A 21,308-nucleotide genomic window follows, 5' to 3' on the forward strand; every position below is an offset into this window, starting at 1 on the left:
CTCCACAACAATACACATCTACTTCAGGCTGAAACTTTCAGATTAATAGACAGAGATGTGAGAAACACAATAACTGCAAGGCGCAAGAGGCGCAAATTCACCAACATCATGGCACTTTGGATCAGATGACCCGGTCATCCAATAACCAAAAATCTACTACCTTTCTTGTTTTTTATCTAATTTTTGCCAAGAAAGATATATGTAAAAGCCTTTTATTTTTGTAAAAGACAAAAGTTTCATTTTTAATGATATTTACAATTTAGCAAAAAAAAATAAAAGAAGAAAAAAACCAACGTTTTTACTCAATCACTCGATATATGAGTAATTCTGAAGAAGTGAAACAAATAGATGACTTTTGATACATATATTAAAATAAGTTTGAGAATCAAGAAAATTTTACCAGTCACACATCTCTTTACTTTACAACTATATAGATAGAAGAAATACAAAATCCAACGTTAGAAAACTTCAAACGCTTTTTCAAGTTACATTATTAGTAACTTGTAGTAAATGATAGAGTTTGTCGGTTTCAAGTAATTTTCATTACAAATTGCTCGTCAAAAATTTGAAATGTATGAAACTTTCTGTAACAACAACAAAATTATTATCAGGGTAAGATCCCTAATTGAATTGACAAGAGTTTAAAGATATTCAGCACTCGATTCTCACAGCTCCACTCTCAGAGGAAACGAACTTAGGTTTCCTAATGACTGCCTCCATGCACTGAATCACATCTCCAACTCTAAAATCATTCCACTCTCCCATCACAAGCCCACACTCGTTCCCTTTCCCTACCTGTTCCACGTCTTGTTTCTCCCGTTTCAGCGACGCACACGACCCTTCAAACAACACTTCCCCACTCCTTAACAGCCTCATCATCCCGCTTCTACACACCCGACCATCCATCACTTTGCAACCAGCGATGCTCACTCCATCTTCCTCACTTCTCCTCTTTCCCAACACCTTGAAAATGCTGAGAACTTCAGCTTCACCGGCCACCTCCAGCTCCGATACCCCCGGTGCTTTCTCTACGATCAAGTTCCCTATGTCTTCGAGCAGATGGTATATCACACGGTGATGGAATACCTAAGAGATCAGATCACCATTGGTTACAACGTTAAAGCTCTCTCCACAACCCAAATGCCAAAGCAAGAACATAAACCATATACCTTGACGCTGGCTTGAGCCGCGGAAAGATTACCAGAACCTCCACCCTTAACGTTAAAGGCAACGATACACGCCCCGCAAGCTTGTGCCCTTTCTAAATCGGAATGAGACACTGCTCCTACTCCACTATGAACAATGTTCACAAAAACCTATCCAAATAAAAACCATAAGAAAACAAATCACAAACACATAGAGCCAATAAGCAACAAACACCAAAGTATACGAACCTGTGGGCTATTTAATGTTCTTAGGGCATCAGCAACAGCCTGTGCGGTACCTTGCACGTCAGACTTCACTATTATGGGTAACTCAACTCGAACAAACCCTTCTTCAGACTCTGCTTCTTTCTTCTCTGCTTCAGCTACTCTAGCTTCCTCTGCTTTCAACAACCGATCTCTTTCATATTTCCTTTTCCTCCCTTCACTAAGCATCTTCGCTCGTTCCTCTGACTCCACCACAATGACATCGTCACCAGCCATCGGAAGACCCTTAAGCCCTTCAATCTCAACGGGCATCGCTGGTGTTGCTCGGTCCGTTTGCTTACCGGCCATGTCCCGGATAGCCCTGAGTCTTCCCCACTGAGACCCAATGACTACGTGATGACCACTCACCAAAGTCCCAGCCTTTACAATAATGGTTGCTAACGGTCCACGGCCTTTGTCTAGACGAGCCTCCACCACATATGCCTGAGCTGGTCCTTCCACACGTGCCTTGAGGTCCATATCCACTGCTTCAAGAAGCAGAGCTTCTTCTAACTTGTCTAGCCCTGTACTCTTCATTGCGGACACCTCAACAACCTGAACGTTTCCTCCGATATCTTCAAGCTCTATCCCCTCAGCGGCGAGCTGGTTCTTGACTCTTTCCGGATTAGCTCCCGGCTTATCGCATTTATTAATCGCAACCACAATCGGAACATTGGCCGACCTAGCGTGCGCGATGGCCTCGAGCGTCTGTGGCATTACACCATCATCAGCAGCAACCACCAAGACAACTATATCAGTAACAGCAGCTCCCCGAGCACGCATCTCACTGAAAGCGGCGTGACCAGGCGTGTCTAGGAAGGTGATTGAAGTGCCGGAGTCCGGCATGCCCACCACGAACGCACCCACGTGCTGAGTGATCCCACCTGCTTCTCTTGCCGCCACGGAGGTGTTTCTTAAAGCGTCTAACAGAGAGGTCTTTCCATGATCGACATGGCCCATTACCGTTACAACCGGAGGCCTTGGGAGGATCTGTGATCCTTCTGTAGTGTGCTGTCTCCTTACATTGATCCCTATTTCCTGCAAAAGAAGAAGATCTTAACATGCAAGATCCATGACCTTGTAGCTAGAGGTTCGAATCATTTTATTACCATTGCAAGAAGCTCGGCAACATCTATGCTGATTGCGTCGAACTCCGAACTAACGGTTTCCCCAACATTGAGGAGAATGCTCTGCAAAACCGCCAATGACTCACCAGTACGCTTGGAGAACTCAAGTAAGGTCATGCCTTCGAACACATCGACTGTTTTCTCAGCCAATCCCTTTGCCAATCTTTGTAGCCTGGGAGGCACATAAGGAGCTTCAACGGGTGGCTTATCAGTTTTCTTCTCCCGTTTTGAGAACTTTCCTTTCGTTTTCACAGTCTGCTTCTTGAGCTCACGATGGCTCAGCTGACGATCAGGATCCTCTTTTCTTCTCGCCAGTGTTTCTCGGCTTACATGAAAGCACCTGCTGCTCAAAAAACACAGGACAGTGAACATTTCTATAGAATAATATATAAGAGAGAAGGATTAAAAAGTGTAGGCGAATGGTTTATACCTTATGGATGTGAAGGTTGGGAAAGATTCATGATTAGGCGAGCTGAACCCGAACCCTAAAACATGAATAAAAGTGTTCTTTATCCATTTTCCACAACGTTAAAAGGAAATCTTGTAACCATCCTTTTCACTGTGCTTACCATTAATGTACCGAGCGAATGAGAAAGCAACACTTCCAGAAGTGCTTTTGGAAAACGTAGAGGAAATATGTCTCTCTGTAGATGCTGGTACCCGCGGAAGAACCAAACCTCTTTTAAAAGAGGTTTCAATGCCCTGTAAATACACCCGTAAACATATGTGAAAACGCTAATAAAAATGAGACCGAAATGGACAAGAAAATCACTTAAATCTTCAACCAACAGTCTGAAAAAGGAGTAGCTTAGACAATGAACTGATTAAAACACGCTTCACGTTCATCCATGGATAAACACATACTCGTAGGCTTTAATGTGGCAATTCATAAAGAGAAACAGATCGAGAACCAAGAATCCAACATCATACATAACTACGACATATCCCATGGAGAAAAAAAGAGTTGTTTGACCACTAAAACTAAGCAAAGTTTAAGCAAATGCCAGAAAAAGTATGAAATGGAAAACTATAATCTTTTTGCACGAATGAATGATTACCTTCTTGCCTAAGTGACTCAGCGCCATTCATACGCCAATCAATCTCTGCACTGAAACAAAACCCTCAATTTGGTAAGCATGGAAATTTTCATTTAGAAACAAAACTAAATCAGAAGTAGAGATAATCAAACGCATGTCCTAACAGATTCTTCTCGAACCAAAACCTCTAAGTAAAACAACTCCTAATTACAAACTGGATTATTTGTTATCTGTTGGAGAAGACAAAGTTTCTTTTCAATTGTTATCTAACAAAGGAGATATACAGATTCCTTTGGTGGGTCGGAATCAGATTGCCCCAGAGATTGACAATGTTTTAGTTCAATTCGTGAAGATAAATGGCTAAATAAGTAATATCAACGATGCACATTTCGGCAGTAACTTCGTTTCGGCAAATGAACAAACACCTTGCGCGCATACAATCTCGAAGAAAAAGAAACTCAAAAAGAAACAAGTGCAAGTGCTATCTAACCTTGAAAGCTTCGATCGGATTACAGGGAGTATCTCTTGTCTTGTGGAGTCTTGTCTCTCAGACAATCGTGGCAGATTCGGAACTTAGAAGCTGAGAAGAAAAAGAATCCTCGGGAAATAAGAACAACAAAAAGATGGAAAGCACAAATATCTCTCTCTTTCATTTGGGCTTTTAGCTCGGCTAAACTTAAATCCATTAAATTCTTAAGCCCAAACAAATATAAAACAAAATCCTTTCGAGTTTGTCTGGGAAAAAAAAAACATAATCCGTTTGATTTTTTTTTTTTGTTAAAACGATTGATTATGGTTGCTCGGATCCGCTTTGGTTGGGTTTTCTCCAGTTTTCAGGATCAGACTCGGAAGATCCATTCAGGTTTTACCATTGTTCTAAAAATTGGTCTAGGCAAGGTGTAGGGACTAGAGCGGAACCATGTACCTGATTAAAGCTAGGAACGGATCTGTTTTTGAGCCAAACAAAGCTCCATCAGTCGGTCTTACGCTCGGGTTATTGGACAGGCCGTTCGGTTTGTTGAAACTCAGGATGTTCGGACAACTCAATGAAAATCTAGGCAAAGCGGAATTTTCGGACAGCGATGGTCGGATCCGGACAAGTGTTGTTGGATTCGGACAATACGGTTGAACTGGTCGGTTAGACAGTGATTGTCTGAAATCAGACAAGACAGTTAAGACTGTCGGCTAAGCTGAGATGAGCTGATTCAGTAGTATCAGTCTGATTCGGACAAGGCGGTTAGAGTTGTCGACTGGATCAGTCAGCTCTAGCTCGAGTTTCGTCTAAGTAAAACTGGCGGGAACCCCTGTTCTAAAAATCGGCCGCCTAGGCGCTACGCGTCACTCTTCCGCCCCGATTTATGCCAAATCGGTTTAAAAAATCGGATATCCGATTTTTTCCGTCTAGACCGCCTAAATGACCGCCTAGCCGCCTAGGCGGCCGCCTAATCTATTTTTTATTTTTATTTTTATTTTTTTTTATCTTTTTATTTTTTATTTTTTATTTTTTTATTTTTAATAATATTTTTATTTTTTATTTGATCTAAAATTTTATAAATATCATTTATATTCATAATTTTGATGAAAAATACGCTATATTAAGTTTATATATTCTATTTGTGTGTTTTATACAATCTTAAACATGAAAATGTATTAATGTTACACACAATTAAAGATTAACATGTTTTATAACACAGTAAACCATCTAAAAATTCTGCCCCGCATAATTTCCGATTAATCCCCGATTTTCTCTTTAGGCGCTAGGCCCAACCCGACCGCCCGACTAGCGCCTAGCGCGTTCCCGAACAGGGGCGGGAACAGTTAAAGTCCAAAAAGGGGAAAAACTCGCGCTGGAACGCTTTGGAGCGCGGGGTGGCGGTTATGGATTAAGAGCCGCGAGTAGAATAAGCGGAAATGGTTAACTTTGCAGTTTCTCGGGCCTAAACCACCCAACTGCCCATTTTAATCTTCTCCTTCGTCTTATTTCGACATTTCTGTACGGGAAACAGAAAGAAAGAACCAGAGAGAAACTTAGAAAGAGAAAAGTCCGATTAAGAGAGAGTTTTCGATATTTGGCTGGATTGATCAAGTCCGAGTCAAGAACGATCGTCTGTGGGGTGAATCCGACTGTGATCTTGTTGCAGATGGCAAAAAGTAACCGTAACACAAGAAGGACTGTGAATGAGACCGCTGAGGGGTCTGCGAGCAATGTGGCCAGGAATGAAGCTTGTACGGAAGTGGCTCGGAAAGCTGCTCAGAATGCAGCGAATTTGAACAATGATGCAGCGGCTGGTGCTGCTGCTGGAGCTGCTGCTACTCCAGTTGGATTGGAAGCCGTGTTGTCTATCTTGGCGCAAGTCTTGGCAAGATTGCCTACTGCGGCGGCACCTCCAGTGGCCCCACCTGTTGCGGAGGAAGTGGAGAACGTGGTGCCTGATGGAGAAGAGGCACACGTTGTTAGGAATCCGTCTTACCTCAAGGTTATGGACCACATGCAGAAACTGGGAACAAAGTTCTTTTCAGGTGGTTCTAAACCAAAGCTAGCAGATCAATGGATTGACAGGATAGGGCAGAGCTTTAAGTTGATCCGTTGTCCTCTTGCTTACAAGAAGGACAATTTTGTCCACTACTTGGACGGTGATGCGCACCTCTGGTGGCGAGGTGTAGCGGCTCGGATTGGTGCTGAGCATTGCATGTGGGCCAACTTTAAGACCGAATTCCGTGGAAAGTATTTTCCGCCGGAAGCATTTGACCAGCTCGAGGGAGCTTTTCTCAGACTGGAACAGGGAACTATGACTGTAAGGGAGTATGAAGCGGAATTCAACAGCCTCAAGAAGTATGTTGGGCGTGAGGCTGAGTCGGAAATCTCCTTGGTCCGAAAATTCATGTGCGGACTCAGGGTTGATCTCCGAACTCGCTGTAAGATCCGCAACTATGATACTGTGGCCGAACTGGTGGAAAAGGCCGCAGAACAGGAAGCTGGAATCAGTGAGGAAGCCAAGGTGTTTGGCACAGTGGCGCATGTCCATCCTGGTAAGCATGCGGGAAAGAATCAAAAGCCGGTGAAGGCTAGCGCTTCTAGCAAGCCGAATGCAACCGGTCGCAGTGCGTGTTCGACTTGCGGGAAGATGCACTATGGTGTCTGCCGTGCTGCTACGGGAGCTTGTCACCGTTGCGGAAGTATGGATCACAAGGTGCGTGATTGCCCTAAGGAAGATCTAAGGCCGAAGAGCCAAAACAAGGATGCTGGGGAACGTGTGTGCTACAACTGCGGCAAAACGGGGCACTACAAGAATCAGTGTCCGAAGGACGCGCAATCTGCTGGGAAGCGTCCGAGTGATGGGCCTCAGCCGGCGGCAAAGAGGCAGGCCATCATGCCGCGGGTGTACACAATCGGTGATGAGTCAATGGACCCAAGCACGTCTCGTCCGATCACTGGTGAGTCATCCTATCTCTCACCTTTGCCTTAAGAATTTCTGTGTGAAATTGCTTGCTTGAAGAGTGGGTCCTTAGTGTTCCGGGTGAATATGTAGGGACCTTAGTCATGGGTGGAGTGGCAACCCATGTTCTGTTTGATTCTGGTGCATCTCACTGCTTTGTGCAACCCGAGATGATTGGAGTTGGGGAATTTCATAAAGAACCAGAAGAAGAAGTAAGAGTGGTTCGGGTAGCTGGTGGTCAGATCATGTACACTTCAGGGAAAATCCGAAACGTCTCTGTGATGATCGGAGGAGTGAACATGCCAGCCGACTTGGTCGTTTTCCCAGTGAAATCATACGATGTGATCCTTGGAATGGATTGGCTGAGAAAATACAAGGCACATCTTGATTGTCATCGTGGCCGAGTTCAGTTTGAGATAGGCAATGGAAAGCTTGTCTATCAAGGGGCCAGACCGACCAATGGGAGTCTGATCATTTCAGCACTTCAAGCAGAAAGAATGCTGGAAAAAGGATGTGAGGCTTATCTGGCTTCAATCACAACTGTGGAAGTCGGACCAGATGCTAAGTTGGAAGGGATTCCGATTGTAAAGGAGTATGATGACGTGTTTGAATCCTTGACAGGATAGCCACCGGACCGTGCTGATCCTTTCACGATTGAGCTTGAGCCGGGCACAAAGCCAATCTCGAAAGATCCGCACCGGATGGCTCCGACTGAAATGGCAGAACTTAAGAAACAATTAGATGAACTGATGGAGAAAGGGTTTGTGCACCCAAACAGTTCACCTTGGGCACACCGGTTCTGTTCGTGAAGAAGAAAGATGGTAGCTTCATGTTATGCATTGATTACAGGGGGATTAACAGAGTCACAGTGAAGAACAAGTACCCTCTTCCAAGGATTGACGAGTTATTGGACCAACTCCGAGGTGCTACTTGTTTCTCCAAGATTGATTTAGCTTCGGGATACCATCAGATTCCGATTGCTGAAGAGGATGTTCGTAAGACAGCCTTCAGATCAAGATACGGCCACTACGAGTTTGTGGTCATGCCCTTCGGATTGACCAACGCCCCTGCAGCCTTTATGAAGATGATGAATAACGTTTTCAGAGACCACCTGGATGAATTCGTTATAGTCTTCATAGACGACATCTTGATCTACTCAAAGAATCAGGAAGAGCACAAGGACCATCTGAGAATGGTTTTGGATAAGCTGCGGGAACATAAGTTGTTCGCCAAGCTCAGCAAATGCAGCTTTTGGCAAAGAGAAATTGGTTTCTTGGGTCATGTGGTCTCGGACAAGGGAGTGTCCGTGGACCAAAAGAAGATCAAGGCCATTGCGGACTGGCCCAGACAAAGGAACGCAACAGAGATCAGGAGCTTTCTCGGACTGGCTGGATACTACCAACGGTTTGTTAAGGGATTTGTCAGCATGTCTCAACCGTTGACAAAGTTGACCGGGAAAGATGTTCAGTTCGTGTGGACAGAAGGCTGTGATGTGAGTTTCAGCAAACTCAAGATGATGTTGACGACTACTCCAGTATTGGCTCTTCCAATGGACTTGGGTGCGTATTGATGCAGCAAGGCAAAGTGATCGCGTATGCGTCTTGACAGCTAAGGAAACACGAAGGGAACTATCCAACACACGACTTAGAGATGGCAGCTGTCGTGTTTGCCCTGAAGATATGGCGGTCTTATCTCTATGGTGCTAAGGTCCAAGTCTTCACGGACCATAAGAGCTTGAAGTATATCTTTACTCAACCAGAGCTGAACTTTAGACAGAGGCGTTGGATGGAACTGGTTGCGGATTACGACTTGGATATTGCCTACCATCCGGGAAAGGCAAATCTGGTCGCGGATGCCTTGAGCCGGAAGAGAGTAGCTTCAGCTTCAGAGAAAGACATGGAGGAACTAGTTCACATGGTTGGAACGTTACGACTAGCTGCCTTGACTGACGAAGTGGAACCGTTGGGTCTTGGTGCAGCGGATCAGGCGGACTTGTTGTCCCGAGTTTGCCTTGCACAGGAAAAGGATGAAGATCTGATCAAAGCTTCCAAGAACGAGAAAACGGAGTATCAGACTTCAAACAATGGGACGATTCTGGTTAATGGCCGAGTGTGTGTTCCTAACGACAAAGGATTGCGGGATGAGATCTTAAAGGAGGCACATCAGTCAAAGTTTTCGATACATCCAGGAGCCAATAAGATGTACCGAAACTTGAAGAGATACTATCATTGGGTTGGAATGAAGCGTGATGTTGCAAAATGGGTAGCTGGGCGCCTAATCTGCCAAATGGTTAAGGGAGAAAATCAAGTTCCGAGTGGACTACTTCAGAGTTTACCCATCCCAGAATGGCCTTGGGATAAGATCACGATGGACTTCGTGACTGGCTTGCCAATCAGGAACGGCAAGGACGCTATCTGGGTGATAGTGGACCGATTGACCAAGTCCGCACACTTCTTGGCTATCAACAAAACAGACAATGCAGCGGTGCTAGCCAAGTTGTACGTGGAACAGATCGTCAGACTTCATGAAGTTCCGGTAAGCATAGTGTCAGACCGAGACTCCAAGTTTTATTCGGCCTTCTGGAGAGCTATGTAGAAGTCGATGGGGACCAAGGTCTATATGAGTACAGCATATCATCCGCAAACGGATGGACAGTCAGAGAGGACAATCCGAACACTTGAAGACTTACTGCGATCTTGTGTTCTGGATTGGGGAGACAAATGGGATCAGTACTTGCATCTGGCTGAGTTTTCTTACAACAACAGCTATCATGCAAGCATTGGAATGTCGCCTTACGAGGCATTGTATGGACGTCCGTGTAGGACACCGTTATGCTGGACCCAAGTGGGGGAGCGCAACATATTTGGCCGAGATTTTGTAGAAGAGACAACTGAAAGAATCCGAGTCTTGAAACTGAAGATGAAAGAGTCTCAGGACAGACAGAAGAGTTATGCAGACAGACGCTGAAAAGACCTTGAGTTCGAAGTAGGAGACATGGTATATCTCAAAACCGTCACCTACAAAGGCAAGGACCGATCCTCAAAGAATGCCAAGCTGAGTCCAAGATACATGGGGCCGTACAAGATCCTGGAAAGGATTGGAAAGGTCGCCTACAAACTGGAGCTGCCCTCATCAATGGGTCAGTTCCATAATGTGTTCCATGTATCTTTGCTGCGAAAATGCATAAGGAATCAAGACAACGTGGTTCCTGAACCACCATCTGACTTGAGAGAGAACCTTACTGTGGAGGGACGACCAGTCCGGATCATTGGTAGGAAAACCTAACCTGAAGGCAGAAAGAATAACAAAATGATCCAAGTCGTTTGGGACTGCGATGGAGAGGAAGAAACGACTTGGGAGCCAGAGGCGAGAATGAATGCTGAATTTCCAAAGTGGTTTGACAAACTCACGGAAGGTTCAGGAAGAAAGACTAGAGGACGAGTCTGAGCCAAGTGGGGGAGAACTTGTAGCGACCATGTTCTGAAGATTGATGTTAGGATGATCTGAGGACTGACTGGACGAACTGTGAGAACGTACTGAATGGATTGGATGATGCTAGAAAGAGCTGATCAGAGTTCGAAGGACTTTCCGTGGGTGGATGGGAGAACTTGGAGCAGCGCCTGATTAGTAGCGACTAGAGCGGAACCATGTACCTGATTAAAGCTAGGAACGGATCTGTTTTTGAGCAAAACAAAGCTCCATCAGTCGGTCTTACGCTCGGGTTATTGGACAGGCCGTTCAGTTTGTTGAAACTCAGGATGTTCGGACAACTCGATGAAAATCCAGGCAAAGCGGAATTTTCGGACAGTGACGGTCGGATCTGGAGAAGTGTTGTTGGATTCGGACAATACGGTTGAACTGGTCGGCTAGACAGCGATTGTCTGAAATCAGACAAGACAGTTAAGACTGTCGGCTAAGCTGAGATGAGCTGATTCAGTAGTATCAGTCTGATTCGGACAAGGCGGTTAGAGTTGTCGACTGGATCAGTCAGCTCTAGCTCGAGTTTCGTCAAAGTAAAACTGGCGGGAACAGTTAAAGTCCGAATAGGGAAAAAACTCACGCTGGAACGCTTTGGAGCGCGGGGTGGCGGTTATGGATTAAGAGCCGCGAGTAGAATAAGCGGAAACGGTTAACTTTGCATTTTCTCGGGACTAAACCACCCAACTGCCCATTTTAATCGTCTCCTTCGTCTTATTTTGCCATTTCTGTACGGAAAACGGAAAGAAAGAACCAGAGAGAAACTCAGAAAGAGAAAAGTCCGATTAAGAGAGAGTTTTCGATATTTGACTGGATTGATCAAGTCCGAGTCAAGAACGATCGTCTGTGGGGTGAATCCGACTGTCTGAACGTTCGAAGATCCGACGGAAACCGCTCAAGAGGTGTCAGAAGAGACCGAATAAAACAAAACAAACCGACTCTAAGAAAAAGGTGAGTGTGTTACTGTAGCCTATCGTACGGAATCGTAGTCTGATTGATAGGAATGTTCTATGTACTGATTGCTTTTCTAATTCGAATTATCTGCTAAGTTCTGGCTTGGTCCGAACAGTCGGTTCCTTCCATCGACCTATCTGGATCAGATCATGCGCATAGAGCCGTATTGGCCTGCTAGGGCTTGACTGAATCTGATGGCGCTTTAGCTTGGAACGATTGGGTCGGCTAAGTAACTGACTGATGATAAGCATGTCCGTTTATTGACTGATTGACTCGATTGCTTTACTTGGCTGAGTGGGACGGAATGACCGCTCTCATTAAGCATATTGTTTGCTTATGCCTCCTTGTTTGGATGCAGATCAGGACCAGACCCGAAAGGGTAAAGACATAGCCTGAACGCGAGACAAAGGCAGGAAGGAAGGATGGTGGGTTTGGGTAGATATAGGACGAGATTAACATGTAATAGCCTATAGCGAACTGACTTGTTACCTCGAACCTCAGATTATCTATTCAAATCGTATTATGCTTTACTTGACTGTCTGAAAAAGAGCTAACACTCTGAAATAATTCTAAGTAAGGAAAAATATGAAAAGGGCCCAAGTCTGATCGAGGAAGTCGAGCCAGGCTCGTACTGATGTTACAAAAAAATGGGTCGGGTCCTTTCAAGTCTCTTTATGTGACAACCCGCCCCGTGGAAACTACCTGTCTTGTGGGCCCAGGTTCACAGCGCTGCAGCGCACCGACCCCAACCCCTCCATTATGAGTTCTCTCTAACTCCATAATTAGGTTGTTGGTAAGCCCCGAACCCAGGACCTCACCCTTTAACAGCATTCCCACTGGACAAGCTGTCAACAATTGATATTGGTGACAGCTTGTCCAGTGGGAATGTTGTTAAAGGGTGAGGTCCTGGGTTCGAGGCTCACCAACAACCTAATTATGGAGTTAGAGAGAACTCATAATGGAGGGGTTAGGGTCAGTGCGCTGCAGCGCTATGAGCATGGGGCCCAAGGGCCGGTAGTTCCTACGCGGCGGGTTGTCACATAAAAAGTCGACTTTTTATGTGACAACCCATCCAGCTCACTCAGAATCCGCCTCACAGCCCTGCAGGGCACCGACCCCAACCCCTTCATTACGAGTTCTCTCTGACTCCATAATTAGGTTGTTGGTGAGCCTCGAACCTAGGACCTCACCCTTTAACAACACTCCTCCAGGATGAGTTGTCACCAATTGATATCAATTGGTGACAGCTTGTCCAGTGGGAATGTTGTTAAAGGGTGAGGTCCTGGGTTTGAGGCTCACCAACAACCTAATTATGGAGTTAGAGAGAACTCATAATGGAGGGGTTGGGGTCGGTGCTCTGCAGCGCTGTGAGCCTGGGGCCCACGGGGCAGGTAGTTCCCACAGGGCGGGTTGTCACATAAAAAGTCGACTTTTTATGTGACAACCCATCCCGCTCACTCGGAATCCGGCTCACAGCCCTGGAGGGACTGACCCCAACCCCTCCATTATGAGTTCTCTCTGACTCCATAATTAGGTTGTTGGTGAGTCTCGAACCTAGGACCTCACCCTTTAACAAAACTCCTCCAGGATGAGCTGTCACCAATTGAACTGCAGATCAATTGGTGACAGCTCATCCTGGAGGAGTGTTGTTAAAGGGTGAGGTCCTAGGTTCGAGACTCACCAACAACCTAATTATGGAGTCAGAGAGAACTCATAATGGAGGGGTTGGGGTCGGTGCCCTGCAGGGCTGTGAGCCGGATTCCGAGTGAGCGGCATAGGTTGTCACACAAGGCCCGCCTAGCAGTCCTTTTCTACATGATTTTCTAAAAGTCTGATTTAAATCATTTAAACCGGATTAAATCGTGTAAAATAGTCTTTATCTATTAAATTAAACAAAAATCCACAAATGTTTCTAATTTATTTTGTTTTGTATATCTTCTAATTTTAATAATTTATCACGATAATTTTATATACATCCAAAAACTTAAATATTTTATATAAATTTAAAATATATATGAAATATATCAATAAGTAGTTTACGTTTAAGCCTCGGAGTCGCTAGTCTTCTATTAAACGCATAGTTACCGTATAGCAATTTCTTGAACATTGGGTTTTACTATCTTTAAGTACATGATCAGCTTAGAACCACTTGTGTTCAAATCGATTTGGGTTTACTGGGATTTTTAGATTTTATTTATTAGCTATGGTATAGGCTTACCCAGTCATAAAGATAGGATCAATCAATGTCTACTCCTTTAACCCATACTGCCCCGCGCAGCGTCGGTGTCGTGAGAGGCTAAGCTTTAAACTGCTATTGTTTGTAATCAGTGCACGATCCTATGTAACCATCGTTAAAAGCGGTAGATAACTTGGTTCCTATACGCTGTAGTCAACAAAAACTTCTAATCGGGGACCGATAAACTGGAAAAATGACTATTGCTATTGGTATCATATTAAACCAAAGGCAAATAAACTCAAAAGCCTTTAGATGTGGGCTGGAAGGTCAGCTAGTTAACCAATTGTGCGAATCTACAGCACTTTGTATAGGTTGGGAAGAGCTTGAAGAAGCAAGCCCCTATCAGAGCAGAGAAAGCCATGCGCTAGCCTAACTAGCTAGCATTTTTCAGCGAGCTCTTCAGAAGCAGTTGTTATGAGCTCTTTCTTGTTTCGATTCAGAAGATGTAATGCACTAGTGGACTGAATAACTTTTTTTAGTGCCAACAAAGTGTGTGTGTCTTGGTTAATATAAAGTAAACTTTTAGTTAAGTGATTCAACAAATTTCCAACCAGAAAACTGAGATTATATAGTACAAACAAATTGGTCGAATGAATTGGGTGAAAATATGTCTGGCATCAAACTGCAACAGCTAAACATTTTAGGTCGTAAGTCGTAACAAAAAATTCCATCCTCACACTACTGTACTCTACTCCAAATATTTTTGGTGTCTTTCCAAAGCAATCCTCGCATAACATTATTGGACTGTTTGCTTCATGTGGATTTTATTATTTATTCAAGTCCAAGCCAAATAAATAATTAGTTTCACGCTTAATAATGTCGGTGAAAACATTATAACAATAAGAAAAAGGAATTAACCCAGGAAGACCTTAGTATAAATAAAGGTTGTCCTTAGAGAAGGCAAATCATCAGGAAATAAGTAGAACAAAAGATAGATCAAGAGAGATAATAATTAAGAGAGTTTTTACTTTATAATCTTGTGATATTTATATTTGTTCATGAGAATTTCTCTTTTGATGATGAAAATTGTGGGAAAAGAATTCTACCTGAGAGGCATTTTATGAGAGATATTATTAAATTTCTTGTATCTTTTCTCATTGATCTATACATCCTAAGATCAAAGTTCGTATAGAAATACTTATCAAAATTAAAAACCTTTACAAGTGGTGTCAAAGTAATCCAAGTTGATTGCAAGTACTAGCTAGTTATAGAACATTAATTCTAAGAGGATTTGAGATGAAGAAATTTGATGGTAAAAATGACTTTGGGATGTGGAAAAACAAAATGACGGATCGATTAGAGATACAAGGTTTACTTTTGGTTTTTAAAAAAGACTTTATAGTCTTGACAAAATCTGGAAAGGAAGAATAAGAATCATATGCAACGGTCGATAGAAAGAAGGCTGGCAAAAATCTCAGAGAAAGAAGCTTGTTGGAAACATGCATACATGATTTTATTCTAAGGAAGATCATGCACAAAACCACTGCATTGGGAGGGCAAAAGGCAAGAAAAATGTCAAACCAAGTCTCTTCTCTACATAATCCAGTTGAAGAAGCAATTCTCTTGCAACAAAATAGAAGAAGACAGTGTAAGACAATGTAGACATCTTTCTGAAGCTAATTGCAGACTTGTAGAGTCTCAAAATTACTATATCAGATGATCAAGCAATTCATCTATTGTTCGGACTTCCAGAAGTATATGAGCCACTGGTCCACACGCTCAAATGTTGGACTTAGAAAGAAACACTTATCCTACACAAAATTGTAATTTCAGATAATTCCAAACAAGCAGAACCTAAGAAGAAAAGTGTGATGCATGTGAAGATTAGTTGTACAGACCGGAATGTGGGGTTATAAATACCGCCGAGACTTAGGTTTGTGAACTAGTGAGTATTATTTCCAGAGTTTTCAAAACATTTTTTTTTTAACACTGTTATTGTTGCCTACAATCTTTATGGCATTTAGTCTCGAGTTTACCAAATAAAATGTCGTTATTTTCTTATGTTTACTTGATACAAAAATGTTTGATCTTTACTTTTTAAAATTTCAATCGTGTTTTCTAAGATTTCCAAATGTAGTTGTTTCACCAAAACCCTAATCCCATCAAATAACCATTTTTGCTATACTGAACTCGTTTGCTCAGAGGGTTGCGATTTGCTCAACTTTAACCATTTCTGGATGCGAACAAACCATTGTTTCTTTTTTTTTTTGATAAGTCATTTCAATTCCAGTGAGCTTTGTCAAATTTATTGTAACATTTGTTCAACTGAGATTAGTAACAGATTTTGCAACTTCTTCCTCTGTCAGTCAACAAATATAAGCATAGAACTTTAGAAGAATAAAACAAAAACAACAGAGAGAGAAACAAAAGAAGTCTCACTTCTTTATTTATTTTTATAGCCAACGATAAAACTCCGGAAGGATGTAAAAAAAATACATACGAAAACAAAGAGTTGATGGGTTTTCAGCATCGAAGTAAAATTTTTGCAGAATATAAAAGAATCACAAGAAAGAGAAATCATTCCCAAGTGGGAAAACCAAAGACAAACCAGTCTGAATCACATCACTCTCTCTTTTCATTCATTACGCAGCAACTTGGCCGAACAACGACCTACGGATCTGTCAAAAGATATGAAAGCCATCGTAAGTAACAAAAAAAAAACTGTTGACTTATGGATGACAGAACTACGTGGGTATGGAATTTGCTTTTCGTACCACTGGAAGTTTCATACGGAATGCCACATCAAGACGCGCATCAAGTGTGTTCTCGCACACTATTTTCCCATCACGAGAAGCTAACACAACACCTCCAGAGCTATTAAAACAAATTCCAACATTACACATCAGTTACATCATAAAAGTCCTTTTTCTTAAACTAATCACTACAGTCTAAAGTTACTTTAAAAATGATAGAAATGAATTTTACCAGTGGAGACCATGAGGATCACTAGAAGTAGGAGGAGGGGGGAGGAATATGGTTGTGTCAACGGCAACCTCTGGAGCATGAACATTAGCTTTACCAGCATACTCCTCCTTTGCATCATCAAGAATATATTCAACTAAACCCAAGTCCTCTTCACGACAACGCAACAACACAGAAGGTTCTTTCAACCGAAGCAGACACTGCAACAATTAAAGAGAAGAGAAGAATCTTTTAACTAAGGAGCACAAAAGAATGAGATTGCCATCAGACTCAAGATAACAACTACATAGTGTATCAACCTGAACAATGAGATCATTGAGAAGCTGTTTGTAGGCATACTCATCGCCACTGACGTTGAGAAGATCCTTTGCTGCTTGGTCTTTCATGGCATTGACAATATCATCCTGTGCTTGAAGAACTTTGATCCTTGACGCGTTTAGCTGCATCGAGTAATCGCTGAACAATAAACATGTATAAGGGCGCTCCAGCTTAAAGACTAAATCAAGATCAATGAGAAACTAAACGATCGGTTCATCAATCAAATGAAACTCACATCTTCTTGCGTACATCAGCCTGCTTCTCATTCTTCTCATAATCTTGCCTGATCTTCTTCTTCTCCGCCTCAACTAGCTGCAGTTTCTCGATGTTGAATTCCTACACATATTCAAATAAACAGATCCAGTGATCGAATCATTGTATACCAAAATCGAATCTTGATTGAAACAGAGAGATCCTGAGAAATGGAACAGAGCAGTGAGAAGCTTACTTCCTCAGCGGAGACGGAGATCTCGTTTGCCTTCTCCTCAGCCTCTTGGCGAATGAATCTCACCATCTGCTGGATCTGCCTCGAAACTTCTCCGTCGTTCATCTTTGCCGGAGATTGTTGGTCGAAGGTTTACAGAGATTCTGTGGCGCAGGAAGATTGAAGAGACGTAGATCGGATTTTCGCAACGTGGTCACCGGTAATTTTAAGTTGTATGTTTGTAGAGTATTGAAAGACGAAAAACGGGATACATTCTTCCAGTTAATTAAAGAAACGACAAGACAACTAGATAAAGAAGGAGGATGTCATAAAATTTTATGTTTTTGACAAATAAAAAGTTTTATAAATCCCCTCTTATTGGATATAACATTTATAAAAACCCTATTAAATCACTCCTTACTGGAAAATATGGATTTCATCAATGAGATTTTTCAAAAGTTATTTTGGATATTTAAAACTATCATTTACTCTTCAAATTCAATAGAATCAAATACCACCTAGAGATGGAATTTAAAAAAAAACAATTATTTCATCTTTTACAAAAAAAGAACGTAACCGAGATGGGAAGAGAATCAATTCAAACTTTTCTCACCATCATCGATTGAGAGATGGTTCATATAATTAGCTAACAACGATGGTTTCAGGTAGAAGAATATGATGTGCGACCTGTCAGGCTGTCACCTTCTCAACCCTCCTTGCAGAAATCCAATTTGCACCAAATCAAAGTATGATTCTTACACTGAAGAATCTGAGTACAGTAGAGGAACAGTTGATTATATGTATGGTTTAGATCTGTCTAGCAATGGATTAAGTGGTGTTATCCCATCAGAGCTTGGAGAACTCTCGAAACTACAAGCCATGAACTAACAAGACTACACAAGACAGGTGATCCGTCAAAAGATGTTTGGAGTTGTAACAACGCCAAATGTGTATAACTGGTGTACAATGGCACAGAGAAAGGAAGGGTCTTTTGTCTCTTTTCGTTTTGTTTCCCTCTCTCGACACTTTACGAGGATGTTTCGAGCTTTTCTTTTGTTGTTGTACCCTTTTAACTCCTTCACATCATTTATTCAACCCCACTACAATATCTCTCTGTTTAAGCTTTCTAACCATCCCTCTGGAAAATTTGATAAGCATGTAACACCATTATTTGGAAATTTATTGATGTGGAAAGTCACAACAAACAAAATGAATAAAAAACAATTTCAACTATACAAGTCTGAAAGACTATTTAAAAACAAAACAAAAACTCGATGCATCCAAATAGTTTGAAAATAATCTCACTCTCTGTTTCCATGCGGTTTTTGTCCTATGAGGAAGAAGTGCTGCTTTCTCCGACCTCATTTTTACAGAGAGGGCATGTGGCATTGATTTTAAGCCATTTTCTACATAGTCTACATGAAAGACATGTACGCATGGCAGCTCTCTATCTTCTTCGTCGTCTCCATATCTAGCCAAGCAGATGCAACAGCTCTGCAAAACCAATACCATCCGAGAATAGTAGGCCACATTCTACTCCCATACACAACTATACACACCATTATGTGTTTTGATTGTCGTCGGCGTCGAGCATGGATCCGCCTTGTGGATGCTTTCATCAGCTCCGCGAAAAATGTGTAAGTCTTAAAATGATTTCAGGCCAGCTCGTGTATTTCTCATTAAGAAAACTATTGTGTCCCTGAGAATATGTAAGTGAAATGTGTTGAGACTCTGAGAATTCAACAGAACTTGAAGATCTACTCTCTATTTGGTTATTGAAACAAACAAAAAGTTCCCGAACTCAAAGCCACATCAACAACTATGTTACCGTCAGGATTTTCTTCAAGTCTATTCACTTGTTTAGCAGAATTAATAGATTGGAACGTAGTATATTGCATTGTGTGGATGTGTTACTTGGTTGATATGTGTGATGATTTATTGCATTGTTCGAAGTGAAATAGTTTGTAAACTTTTATTTTGGATTTTTAGGAAAATAGGAGTTGAACTTTTGTTTGAATTCTCCAATCTATTAAAAGAATGTTTTAAATTTTTCATCATATTTACAAATTTCTCATTACATGCATATATTTCTTTATATCATATAGTAGTATTATTGGTAAGCACTAGTATATATGTATTTAATATAAACCTAACAAACAAATTACGTTTTTGTAGTTTAATGGTTAAAATTATTATTAAAATATTTAAGAAAGATCCTACCAGATCCTACCAAAATCCCCTTTTAAATCTCCATCAAAATCCTTGAATTCAACAAAACTATCTAAATTCCTCTACATTTTAAAAGAACAAAACTCGGGTTCACCCCCTAATTTACCTCTTCTTCCAGGATCAATCAAATTACCACGTAGATAATTAATTAAACAATATTAAACTTATTTAAAAATAACTAAAAGCGAATAACGCCAATTTTAACGACGATGACGCCGCTAGCTAAGCCGTAAACTCTTAATCTTAAATTCTAAACTCTAAACCTTAAATCCTAAACCCAAAACCCAAAACCATAAACCCTAAACTCAAATCCTAGACACTAAACCCAAATTGTATAACCTAAACCCAAATTGTATACCCTAAACCGAAATTGTATACCCTAAACCCAAACCATAAACCCTAAACCCAAACCATATACCATAAACCTAAATCCTAGATCCTAAACCCAAACCTTATGGCGTCTAGTTTAGGGTTTGGATTTAGGGTTTACGGTTTGGGTTTAGGGTATACAGTTTGGGTTTAGGGTCTAGGATTTGGTTTAGGGTATAGGGTTTGGATTTAGAGTCTACGGTTTGGGTTTAGGGTCTAGGATTTGGGTTTAGAGTATACGGTTTGGGTTTAGGGTCTAGGATTTGAGTTTAGGGTTTAGGGTTTGAGTTTAAGATTTACGGTTTAGGATTGAGAATTTAAGATTTCGGGTTTACGGTTTAGCTGGCAGCGTCAGCGTTGTTAAATTAGCATTTTTTTTTAGTTATTTTTTAATAAATTTAATATTTTTTAATTAATTATCCACGTGGCACTTTAATTGGTCTGAGAAGTGAATTTAAAGGTTAAGTTTGGTTCATTTTAAAACCCTCAAAACCTTCTCAAACCCCAACTCCAATAAGCCCCTCTTTGTTTCTCAACCATATCTGTAATGAGCCCAAGGGAGAATCCAATAAAAGATTCTGTCAGTTTCGTAATCCCTTATGTACTAAAAACGCAGGTCACTTGATCAACAAAATTTTGACACATGGCATATATTTAAAAATTTACAGAAAAAAATCAAATGTAAAATACAACTTAACTGAAAAATAAAAATTAGTAATTAACGATTAATAACTGATTTTTGTTTATATAAAATAAAATTTAGATATAACAAAAGCCTAATATTTCTCACACTACTTATTATCACATGTTTCCAAACGGTTATCTATAGATGAAGTCGACTCATGATGCTATGAATTCATCCGTACACGGCTTCAATATAGTTTTCTAATTTTTTTTTTTGCAATGGTTCTATTGACTCTCTCTCTCTCTCTCAAAGGGTTATGAAATTTTAATTTCTAACCAGATAAGTGATGACTTCTAACGATATTTGAGAGAATTATTTTCAATGATTAAGAAAAAAACACAAGTTTTCTATGGTGAAAACTCCAGTCTTCAATACTCAAATCATAATTTACATAAAATATTTATCCTTTTAACTTAATATATTTGATCAAAATCATTTTAAAATAGACTAAATTAGTTTTTGGTTTGCTAGAAAATGTTGATTGGCTGTGATGGTAGTAATTCGAGAAAGGAAAGTAACAAACTCATCTTAAAACAGATTTACAATGCTGCTAATAAACTCTCTTTTTTTCAAAATGCTTTACAGTGCCCCTAACAAACTTGAGAATCACTACAAGGCAGACAATGGAGTTTAAAAAACGGTGGTATGTTTACTCTCTATATCAAGACCAGACCTCAGGTTAGT

At 41.3% G+C, this 21,308-nt stretch overlaps 2 protein-coding genes across 5 annotated transcripts; both read right to left on the reverse strand.

Annotated features, from left to right (window-relative positions):
• Positions 1-458: 458 nt before the first annotated feature.
• On the reverse strand, positions 459-4,213 carry LOC106396957 (translation initiation factor IF-2). Of its 4 annotated transcripts, none has more exons than XM_048747236.1 (8): positions 4,064-4,213; positions 3,595-3,644; positions 3,106-3,238; positions 2,967-3,021; positions 2,519-2,876; positions 1,395-2,447; positions 1,170-1,316; positions 459-1,086 (listed from the first exon to the last, which is right to left on the reverse strand). In XM_048747236.1, the coding sequence occupies exons 2-8, from the start codon at positions 3,619-3,621 to the stop codon at positions 652-654; spliced, it is 2,208 nt and encodes a 735-aa protein (XP_048603193.1). In that variant the 5' UTR covers positions 3,622-3,644; positions 4,064-4,213; the 3' UTR covers positions 459-651. The 4 variants fall into 4 exon arrangements, with proteins under 4 accessions (XP_048603193.1, XP_048603191.1, XP_048603194.1 ...); XM_048747234.1 differs by having other exon boundaries at positions 2,519-2,879; XM_048747237.1 differs by having other exon boundaries at positions 3,595-3,639; positions 4,064-4,180.
• Positions 4,214-16,036: 11,823 nt separating this feature from the next.
• On the reverse strand, positions 16,037-17,657 carry LOC106396960 (V-type proton ATPase subunit E1). Its single transcript, XM_013837475.3, has 6 exons — positions 17,366-17,657; positions 17,153-17,253; positions 16,899-17,055; positions 16,603-16,799; positions 16,392-16,491; positions 16,037-16,295 (listed from the first exon to the last, which is right to left on the reverse strand). Exons 1-6 carry the CDS (start codon positions 17,465-17,467, stop codon positions 16,260-16,262), a joined length of 693 nt encoding a protein of 230 aa, XP_013692929.1. The 5' UTR covers positions 17,468-17,657; the 3' UTR covers positions 16,037-16,259.
• Positions 17,658-21,308: the final 3,651 nt, after the last annotated feature.

This window comes from Brassica napus, chromosome C2 (genome assembly GCF_020379485.1).
Source record: "Brassica napus cultivar Da-Ae chromosome C2, Da-Ae, whole genome shotgun sequence".
Taxonomy (NCBI): domain Eukaryota; kingdom Viridiplantae; phylum Streptophyta; class Magnoliopsida; order Brassicales; family Brassicaceae; genus Brassica; species Brassica napus.

What these genes read in the sequence shown, in the direction of transcription:
- LOC106396960 (XM_013837475.3), bottom strand. Translation starts at nt 17,467, where the DNA reads ATGAACGACGGAGAAGTTTCGAGGCAGATCCAGCAGATGGTGAGATTC. An exon ending in TCTCCGTCTCCGCTGAGGAA is followed by an intron (nt 17,254 to 17,365) that starts GTAAGCTTCTCA and finishes GAATATGTGTAG; the next exon opens with GAATTCAACATCGAGAAACT. An exon ending in GATCCTCATGGTCTCCACTG is followed by an intron (nt 16,492 to 16,602) that starts GTAAAATTCATT and finishes TTGTTTTAATAG; the next exon opens with CTCTGGAGGTGTTGTGTTAG.
- LOC106396957 (XM_048747234.1), bottom strand. Translation starts at nt 3,621, where the DNA reads ATGGCGCTGAGTCACTTAGGCAAGAAG. An exon ending in CCAACCTTCACATCCATAAG is followed by an intron (nt 2,880 to 2,966) that starts GTATAAACCATT and finishes TTTTTTGAGCAG; the next exon opens with CAGGTGCTTTCATGTAAGCC. An exon ending in GAACATTAAATAGCCCACAG is followed by an intron (nt 1,317 to 1,394) that starts GTTCGTATACTT and finishes TTATTTGGATAG; the next exon opens with GTTTTTGTGAACATTGTTCA.